This window comes from Dipodomys ordii, unplaced genomic scaffold (assembly GCF_000151885.1).
Source record: "Dipodomys ordii isolate 6190 unplaced genomic scaffold, Dord_2.0 Scaffold117, whole genome shotgun sequence".
In the NCBI taxonomy this organism is placed as follows: domain Eukaryota; kingdom Metazoa; phylum Chordata; class Mammalia; order Rodentia; family Heteromyidae; genus Dipodomys; species Dipodomys ordii.
Genome location: NW_012267333.1, coordinates 2,497,242 through 2,508,296, shown reverse-complemented (window position 1 = coordinate 2,508,296; position 11,055 = coordinate 2,497,242). Strand labels below are relative to the sequence as shown.

The 11,055-nt window shown below is 39.9% G+C and overlaps 1 protein-coding gene across 1 annotated transcript; it reads left to right on the top strand.

Moving 5' to 3' along the window:
* Positions 1-7,749: 7,749 nt before the first annotated feature.
* LOC105995438 (olfactory receptor 4D6) lies at positions 7,750-8,697 on the top strand. The gene has a single exon (XM_013029150.1). The coding sequence runs from the start codon at positions 7,750-7,752 to the stop codon at positions 8,695-8,697; it is 948 nt and encodes a 315-aa protein (XP_012884604.1).
* Positions 8,698-11,055: the final 2,358 nt, after the last annotated feature.

Here is an 11,055-nt window from a genome sequence, read left to right as displayed (position 1 = left end):
TCTTAGAGAAAGAAGACATGCAATGTTCAGTGTGGAGAACGGAAACTCCGCCCACCCAAGGCCATGCCAGTCATGTTCGCTGTCCCACTGGGTCCATCCACCACATATGTCCAAAAAGAAAAAGGAATTCCTTCATTGAAAATAACCTCCTTCAAATAGCCAAGGTATGAAAACAGCCCTACAGTAGACCAATGGATCCAAAAGATGTGGTACATACACACAATGGGATTTTGCTTGTGTATTAGAAAGAATGATTGTATTATTTGCAGGGAAATGGATGGACTTGGAACAAATCATGTTAAGTAAGGTAAGCCAAGATCAAAGGGACAAATGGCATGTGTTTTCTCTCATACGTGGAAACTAGATCTGAAATAGAACTGGACATGAGAACATATACATTCTTAGGCATTCATACACCAAATAAGGATACAAGTAGGAGAGGAACCCCAAGGCATACAATGTTATTTATCAAAACGAATTCCAGGAAATGGAAACACAGGTTATTTATATTGTTGTTAGTGGTGATGGTGTGCTTTTTTTGTCTTTTCTGCTTTTTGAGTGGGGTCTAAAGAGGGCACAGAAAAGGAGGAATGAAGGGTGAACAAATGAAATCATGGTAGTCAGTATACACTATGTGGAAAATGAACTATGCAACTTGTGGACAGGGTCAGGAGGGAGGGACTGAGGGAAAGCAAAGGAAGGGGTGACATTGTCTAAAAGAGAAATGCATGCCTTACCTGAACTGTGAAATCATACCACCTTGATAATAACAATAAAATGATGCTTAAAAATTAAAAAGTAGCCTCCTCCAACCAAGAGCAAACATCTCATGTCTGTGATCCTAACTATTCAGGAGGCTGAGATCTGAGAATCTCAAGTTGAAGCCAGAATGGGCACACACATCCAAGACTCTTATCTCCAATTAACTAGCAAAAATTGAGTTCAAGCCCTAGAACCAACACAGAAAGAAAGAAGAGACCCACTATGGCCAGCTGTGTATGGTGGAGGTAACTTATAGCCATAAGATGGTGGCTACAACTTCTGTCTCAGCTATGCAAAGGGCCTAGCAAATTTAAATGCAATGGCACCACACCAATACTCTTCTCTTTCCAGTCTCAGCCACCTATCCATCCATATCTCCTTGACTTTAACCATACTATCTCTTCACATCCCAAACTGCTCCTTACTGTCTTCTGTCTGGACCTATTTCTTCTGTAAAATCCTTGTTCATGTGAATGGACTTACACTTGCAACCCCACATGGGGTATATTTCATTTGCATCATCTCAGAGAGACATATCCAAGGCTCTAACCCTCTGGTGGTCACTTACGGAAGGTTGGGGACACTTTACAGTGGATATGTCCATCACACCTATCTCTGCTGATGAACCCTTGTCATTTCTTTGTGGTTCTGGTCACTCTCAACATACTTTTCCATGAATGAAGTTCTATGGGGGGTACAGAGCTTTGATGTGATTTCATTGCTCACACAAGAAAAATATTTTCTCCGAACCTGGAAAAGTATGAAGAATGAATAAAGAGAAGGAGATATCTGTGATTCAGGAATCCTGGATTTTTTTTCGTCTCTTAAATTTATTCCCATCCAAAGCTTGAAATTTTAGAATGACCTGCACAATTCACACGCAGTCATTCTGCAGTCACCACAAGGGACTGGATCCAGGATGAAAATACCCAAAATCTATAGGTGCTCAAGTCCCTTATATAAAATGGCATAGTATCTGTATACAACTTGCACAATTCCTCTCATATACTTTAAGTCATCTCTAGATTACCTATCATACCTAATACAATGTGAAGACCATATAAATATAGTGTATTGGTTAGGGAATAGTGACATACATGTTCAGTAAGAACACCATTTTTCAGAATATTTTTAATCCATGATTGGTTGAATACACATATGTGTAATATATGAATACTGTATATAAACAGAGAGAAAGAGTCTATTTTTGAGTGCTTACTATGCTTTAAGCTTTGAGTCATACAGCCAGGGAGCAAAATTTGACTTCACAAGTCAAGCAATATGGCTTCTAAGGTTAAACTCTGCAGCACTCAATTACATTCTCTCCCAGCGGGGTCCATGATTAGGCTGATGGTAGATGCTTTGTGGTGGTAGCCAAATATACTATCCAAGGAAAGTATTAAAGGACTTTTCTTCCTGTCTCCTCCTCTCCATCCACAATGCTTCACTCTTCCATCCTCCTATAACCCATCTACCAAGTCTTTGCCCACATTCAGCAGCCAGAGTTAGGACTAAAACTAAAGAACCATGGTTATTAAGGTCAGATGAGTTTTAAACTGAAGCAATGAAGTGAGTAATGTAAGGAAATTAGAATCTGTGTATTAAGAGATACTTTTCATAGATGTAAGCAAATGTGCCAAAAATGTACAGGTACTTTCATATAGCAAGGAAATTTTGAGAAAAAATAATGGAAAAAGACATTATCTCATCTTCACTATTATTTGGTTATTTCAGTTATTTCGTGAGTTTATTCAGATATTATTGGGTTAAGCTCATGAGTACAGGAGTCAGACAGGCTACACTGAAATCCGCATCTCTCTTACCCATCTGATATCTGAAATTCGACATATCTAATACAGTAATAATCAGTATTGAGGACAATACCCAAAAGTAAGCCAGGCACTGGGTGGCTTCCACCTATAATCCTAACTACTCAAGTTGCTGAGAACTGACATGGTTCGAAGCCAGCCCAGGCAAAAAAAAAAAAAAAAAAAGTCTGTGAGACTCTTATCTCCAATAAACGACTCAGAAAACCCCAGAAGTGGGCTGTGGCTCAAGTGGTAGAGTGCTAGCCTTGAGCCAAAGACACTGAGGTGCCCAGGCTCTGAGTTCAAGCCCCAGAACTGGCACTCAAAAAAAGTGATTATCAGCAAAGAAACAGAACATTTATTCAGAACTAAGTTATCCTGCTTAAGTTTTCTTCCTACCCTGACTAATGCTGTAAGTCAGGTCTACCTTCCTAGAAGGAAAGAGCACAAAACCAGAAATATCATTTTAGTCTAAGTATTAATCTAGAAATAGGAGGCTAGATGAAGCTCCACACCTATGCTGGGATCTGCCATCCTCATTCACCAGCAAGTCCTGATCTGAAGCTCCATCCATGACCCCAAGGTCTCCAGGCCAGGGGGGCTCCAAATCTCCCCAGTATCTCCAAGCCTCAGTTTAGGCCTCTATATCATGAAATGATCACAGCCAATGCCCACGTCATTCAGAATTATTATGATTGTCCTAGGAAGTGGTCATACACAATGCTTGCAGAATTATTCAGAACTATTATGAATTATTATGATCTAAGAAGAAAAGACATTCTTGGAAAACTTTTAGAGAAAAAAATGAAAGTCTGTGAGTGTCCATGATTCTTATTACCACATGCCATTTTTCCCAAGGAAGAATTCCAGGTGCCCTGGATAGAATGAAGTCCTTAGGCCATTCACTCTTCAGTCTTGAACTCACTGTACTTATAGTTCCAAGTGATATAATCCATGTCTGGTTTTTGTGCCAGACAGTACACTCCATAAAGGTAGGGATTAAATTTCCTGTTCCTTTTATACAGAGGAATCATGAGATAGATAGACACATGCATACAGACAAACATAGACACATACATACACACGTAGATGCATATGATCAAATAGGTATATATACATAGACATAGATTGATTTGATTGTTATATCCTTTTGAAAGAAACCAGTTACGTGACCCAATCTGGCCACTGTCACACTTGTCATATGAAATTGATGTTTGAATAGTGATTAAAAATTGAATTATAGGAGAACTCTGCATAAAATTCGAGGTGAACCAAGGTAAGTAAATGGCCTTTGGGGATTCCTCTGGCTTTCCTGTTCATTCTCAACACCTCTCCATTAAATGCCTTACCATAATAAATAAGCATGTGTGTGTGTGAGCGCGCGCGCATGCACATTACAGAGAGAATGTACATATACACATTGCTTAGTGACTTTTTAATAACTCCCATTGCATCTGCCACTGCCCCACTGAAATTTACATTTCCTGTGCTTATTATAATAGACTTCTAATTTAGCATCCATGAGAACATGGTAAGATGGGGTTTGTGTTCAGGTAGAGAAAGAACCCTGAAGATGGAGAAACTGGCATACTTGCCTTTTTAATGCAAAGCTGGGTGAAGGCATCCTGAAGACACAATCACGTTTGCATGTGAGTCTAAATGTTGATGATTTTAGTCATGTTCAATCTTACGTTCCCATTTGTAAGATTAGCTCATATTAAACTAGTTGCTAAGCTATCCTGCCTCTGATATAAAATACTGAGCTTGATAAGACACATTTAAATTAAAAGATGGTTTTACATTAAAATTTAAACATCTCCTGAATACAATATATACAAAAATAATGAGCAAGGAGATTAAAAGCTAGCTGAGAGCTGGGAGGGAAACACAAAGATAGAATGATATGAGCATTTTGATGATGTTATTATCCTGCTCTGAAGTTTATGGGCTGGGGATGTAGCTCAGCAGAAGAACATTTCTGGCATGTGTAAGGCCCTCAGTTTGAAGTCCTGCACTGCAAAAAAATAAAATGCTCTTTACACGTTGACAATGGACATTCATATACATTAAACATTTAAGTCAGGGACTGGTGCTGTCTCTGAGCATGTGCGCATACACACACATACACACACACACACACACACACATAGTTTTACAGTTGGGGGCTTTTTTTTTTTCCTAATGTTCCCTAGCACTGTTTTTCCTGGGGTATTGTCTTGATATAGAAGGGATATTCACTCAACACTAGACAGGAAAATCTGTTGAGCCTAGTGTTTTTTAACAATTGAGGTGAGTTTATTAACCATATTCTGTTCTTTCTTGAATCTGTTTCTTGATGAGAAATTATACTGCCTTTTAAATTATGATCTTCCTCATGTTCATACCTGTCCCTGGAACATAGAGGAAAAACCTAGATGCATCAAAGGCAAGGATAGTGTAAACAAAGTTATCAATGACCCATTAGAGTCCCTTAAACTTTGTCTCAAAATAACCAGCTGTCATTCCGGGTATCTGTTCTTGGTATAAGAAAACATTTGCTCTAAGTTTAGTATTTTTAAATTGGATGTTTTGAGTCTTTAAAGCTTAAATTCTGTGGGTCTGTTTTAATCACAGGATGACCTTCATCATTGTTTCCATTCTGTGATTTTTGCATTCTTATTTGCATATATTAATTAGATAGAATTAAAGTTCACGATGACATTTTAAACCTGTATGTAATAAATTCTATTTCTTGTATATAATTGAGAAATGCATTTCTTTGATTGTAAGTTAATGGAAAACCTAATAAACTGCCATGACAAAAGTCCAAAAGAAATCATTTAATTGATTTATACAGCAAGATGAATGACTAAGAAATGTAGAATGAGATTGGAATGGAGTAAAAGAAAGCAAGCTCTTGTCCAAATATTCATTCATCTGTTCAAAAAAAATTTAATAAATGATATGTGTCAAGTAGAGGCTACAGATTCAAGAGTAGCAAAAGAAAATCCTGCTTTCAGGGCATTTACACTTTAAAGGGAAAAGTAGAAATAGATACATAATAATAAGCAGTGAAAAAAGTTATGGTAGACTATCACAGGCAAAGCCCTGTTCTCCCCAGGTCATGGGAAAAGATCCTGAAGTTCATGGTGGTTAAATTTCTCAGAATTACAGTTAAAGTTCAAAAACTGGTGAAGCTGATTTCAAAGGTCGTGCTCTTTTGACCAAGCTGACTCTGGATTTGACACTGCCACCTTGAGATTACAGGAAGAAACACCACCAACTTAGGAAACTGGAGAGGCTTTATAGACCCACCCCCTCTTGCCTTCAGAGAGCGTTTCTCCCCTCTCCACCCATCTATTCTGGTTACCATAGTCCCATTCTCTGCTCATCTCTCTAAGCCTGCTGTGTTTTCCTGGCTAGTACTTCCTTCTCCTCCAAACTTCATGAACAATGCTATCTTTCACCTGCCTGATTCCCAGGTACCCATGAAAAAATGGTGTCTCCCTTAGGACCCAAGGTGTTATCTTCACATTCCATACAAGATTAAGGACATTACAGCCACAAAAGATACATGCAAAGAAACAACATGTGAACAAGAAACTGTGAACATGGCTATGTGTAAGTAGGACATGGCAAATTCGCCTTTGGAGTGTCGGGAAGGCATAGACTTCATTGCCTAAGACAAACCTTATCCATGTCCCAGGGGAGTTTCTCCCCTGTACTTGAGTCTTGGATGAATATTTCTTTTGAGGTTTCATACAGGAAGAATGGAACAGATCTTGGCGTCGACGGAGTCATCAACTGAATGTTTTTCCTTATAGACATACTTGATGAAAAGGAAATAGCACAGTTTCAAATGAGTTATACTACAGTGCTTTCTGCTATTTGTGGTGGCAGGAAAAATGAAATAATATAAGTAATACACACCCAGACTACCTGTCATAGGTAATACATTACTGTAGGATTTCTGCTGAATTGCATAACTTAAGTATAAGCAAATAGAAGATTGTAAAATTTATGACTAAAAAAATAAAAAGTAGCAATTTACTTGTCCATAAGAATGAAATTATTTTAATTGCAGAAACCTCAGAAACTGGAAGTGGCGCTGTGGCTCAAGTGGTAGAGTGCTTGCCTTGAGCTGAAGAGCTGAGGGACAGCACCCAGGCCGAGTTCAAGCCCCATGACCGGCCAAAAAAAGAAGAAAAAGAAAAAAAAGGAAACCTCAGAAACTTAGGAAGCTCATAGGATTTTTATTTCAGAAAACTCCTGTATATTAAGCTATAAAATACACGTCATTTTTGACAGAACCAGAAGTTAAAAAGGAAACATCAAGGAATCGAATATTTAGGAATCATAGATCCTGGCTTATTTCAGGGAACGTGCATACGTAGCTGCGAACCACTTTAGATAGGAATCAGAAGGATCATGATGCAAAGCCAGCCTAATTTAGCCCAATTTAGTGACAACCCATATCAAGAGAAAAAAAAAAGCTGGACAGGGTACATGCCTATAGTCCCAGAATCACCTAATAATCTAAGCTAATCAAATAATTAATTAATTTAGTATAATCTGTTGAATGAAGAAGTTAAAACTCTTTCAGGGCAGAAGAGAAACCATAGTTAAATGGCCACAAAGTATATCATCTCTCTCTAGACAAAGACCCAGGAATGGCATGGTTTTCTTCTGTAAGCCCAGACTATTTAGGTTAGAAAAGAAAACCCAGCCGGGCACCAGTGGCTCACGCCTGTAATCCTAGCTACTCAGGAGGCTAAGATCTGAGGATCGTGGTTCAAAGCCAGCCTGGGCAGGAAAGTCCATGAGACTCTTATCTCCAATAAACCACTAGAAAAACTGGAAGTGGTGCTGTGGCTCAAGTGGTAGAGCGCTCGCCTTGAGCTGAAGAGCGCAGGTACAGTGCCCAAGCCCAGAGTTCAAGCCCCATGACCCATCAAAAAAAAAAAAAAGAAAAAGAAAAAGAAAAAAGAAAACCCATCAGAATAAACTATTTCCAACCACCATGGGAAGACCCTGGCTCCATTTGTCTAAGTAGTCCTAGCTCCCAGACAGTTCAGAAAGTGACTTATCTACCCTACTATAACAACAGTTGATAAATGATCTGTCCACCTCATGACGGATGCTGCTAGCCCTAACATATCTTCTTCTCCCAAAGGTGACGTCAGACAGGGCCAGACCCATCATGAGCCAGACCAACCACACTACTGTGAAGGAATTTGTCTTCTTGGCCCTGACACGCTTCCGAGAGCTGGAGTTCTTCCTGTTTGTGCTCTTCCTCTCAATGTACGTGACAACCCTGCTAGGAAATGTCCTGATCGTGGTCACCATCACCTCGGAATCCCGCCTCCACACGCCCATGTACTTCCTCCTGAGGAACAAATCAATCCTGGACATTGTGTTTTCCTCCATCACCGTCCCCAAGTTCCTGGTGGATCTTGTATCGGAGAAGAAGACCATCTCCTACAATGGCTGCATGGCACAGATATTTTTCTTCCACTTTGCTGGTGGGGCAGATATTTTTTTCCTCTCCGTCATGGCCTGTGATAGATACCTGGCAATCGCCAGACCCCTGCATTACATGACCATCATGAGGAAAGAAGTGTGGCTGGCCTTGGTGGTGGCTTCCTGGGTAGGAGGTGGTTTGCATTCCATTGTCCAGATATTTCTACTGCTTCCACTCCCCTTCTGTGGCCCCAACACCCTGGATGCCTTCTACTGTGATGTGCCCCAGGTGGTGAAGCTGGCCTGCACCGACACCTTCGAGTTAGAGCTTCTCCTGATCTCCAACAACGGGCTGGTGACGCTGCTGTGGTTCCTCCTCCTCCTGGGCTCCTACACTGTCATTCTGGTGATGCTACGATCTCATTCTGGGGAAGGTCGGAAAAAAGCCCTCTCCACCTGTACCTCCCACATCCTGGTGGTGACTCTCCACTTCATGCCTTGTGTTTACATCTACTGTCGGCCCTTCACCACGCTGCCCATGGACACGGCCGTGTCCATCAATAACACGGTGGTCACTCCCATGCTGAACCCCATGATCTACACTCTGAGGAACCAAGAGATGAAGTCAGCCATGAGGAGACTGTACAGGAGAAGACTTGGGCTCTCGGAGAGCAGGAAGCGAGGGTGAGACACCCAGTGGAGATTGGAAGGCTGGGGCCGATTGCGTTTTTCTCTGACTGCTGGCCTGGTAAGAGACCTTCGGCTCTTTTTCGTCATTTTACTGCACATCTTGTATGATTCGCCATTCAATTCTCTTAGAGGGAAGATGTGAGCAAGACATGAACAATGCTAAGCTCTCTGGCTGATGGAGTAAGAAGTAAGATCCAAAGATAAGATTGAGACCAATAGACTAACTAGTACTTTAATGTCATCTATTGCTTTTACCCCCATAATGAACCTACTTTTACCACTTCTACTGCACAAATAGCACTAGCAGGGGGGAGGGTAAGAGAAGATGATGGAGGGGTTGATGTGATTGTACACATGTGTGGAAATGTCACAGTGAAATCCCACCTGCTTATATAGCTAATGTCTGGGGTTTGGGGGCTTAAAAAAATAGCATTGGCTACTCGAAAGGTTGTATGAGAATGAAGTATGATCCATATTTTGAGGCTGACAGAGATGGAGGTTAATTATGCATTAATTGTGCCTTCAGCCATTGTCACCTACTCTCTCTCTCTATTCCTAAATATGCATATAGACAAGCTAGAGACATAGCTATTTCATAATGCTCTCTCTAGTGATGTAATTTACAATTATTAAAATCTCTTGCTCATTTTATATTTTGAGTGGAGTATCTTATATGGTGTTTTGCCAATTACTGAAAAGAAAAGGAATATTTTTAAATCATGTTCAGTCAGATAGATGCATGGACAAATATGTTCAAAGGCCAATTATTTCTTGTCCTCGGGTCCATTCTGCTGATTTGCTCATGGAAATTAATTTTGAAGTTAATTGTCTAGTTTGGGGATATATTTGTATGAAATCCACAGTGACAATTTCTTTGGGGTAAACCTGTCTCCTCTTTCCATTTTACTCCAGGACTTTTATAACTAAGGGAGGACTATAATTTTTGTCTATGTGGGGACAATCCAAGTCATCATAATTCAAAGCAAAAGCTACCTTCAAAGAGGTTCCACTGTAATATTTCTGTAGATGCAAATGATGTACTATGATCCCATTCTCCCTGCCCCCAGGGAAGAATTGCAGCAATTAGATGTGTAGAGACAATGAATCGCCCTTGTCTTTCCATGCTTGCCTCAATTTTCGCCTTAATTATTATCAGCCACTTGAGATAGAGATAGAGATAGAGGTCATAAAGATACTTCTGGAAATGACACAAAGTATGAATTAAAGGAATATGAACTGAAGAAAAAAAGAACCACCAGGCACCAGTGGCTCATGCCTGTAATCTTAGCTATTCAGAAGGCTGAGATCTGAGGATCGCAGTTCAAAGCCAGCCCAGGCAGGAAAGTCCATGAGACTCTTATCTCCAATAAACCACCAAAAAACTGGAAATGGTGCTGTGGCTCAAGTGGTAGAGCATTAGCCTTGAACTGAAGAGCTGAGGGACAGTGCCCAGACCCAGAGTTCAAGTCCCACAATGGAAGAAAGAAAGAAAGGAGAGAAAGAAAGAAGAGAGAGAGAGAGAGAGAGAACCTCTAAGAAATAATATAAGGAAAGACAATACAGATTTCCATGAAGATGAAGAAGGAACAAACTGAGAAAAGTGAAGAATATAGAATATTCTAGACAGCTGACCTTGCACAGGTTCTTTGCAAAGTGGATAGGTCTGTGCAAGTCTTTTGGATAAAATGCACTTCCTGTCAGTACTGTGGAAGTGACTGGCCTCACAGATTGAATGAACTAGGGAAACAAAAGAATCAGCCACAATTTGTCTACATAAAACTTATCAAATCTCTCTATATCACTGGTCCCCTCTCCACCCCAATACATTAGCAGAAGTCCCAAAAAAAGTACTAATGAATAGTCAACATAAAATTGAGCTGAAGTTGGAATTATTATGTAATAGAGTATATTTCCCTTAATTTCTCCCAATTAAGGAGAAGGAAAGAATATTGATAGGGCCAATACCTAATTCTGTAGAGATTAGAGAGACTAACCCAAAAGGAAGACTTCAGACTCCAGCACACAGTGTCTTCAGATGAATAAATCACAACTAAGAAATATAAGAAAACTAGGAAATTCATAACCTACAAATAATATCAATATTACAATAATGAACTAGAATGACAGACCTCAAAGATAGGCTGATGAGAAGAAATGGAGAGAAAGGCATTCTGTTGTGCTGTTTGGTGGTAAAGTAGTGCAAGCAGTATGGAAATTAAAAAAAAAAACTAAATAAAGAACTGCCCTCTGACTCAGATATGCCACTCTGAAAAAATAGGATAGGTAAATAAGATAGGTAGGTAGGTGAATAGATAGATAGATAGATAGATAGATAGATAGATAGATAGATAGATAG

Excerpts from the sequence above, each read along its gene's own strand:
- LOC105995438 (XM_013029150.1), top strand. The coding sequence starts at position 7,750 with ATGAGCCAGACCAACCACACTACTGTGAAGGAATTTGTCTTCTTGGCC.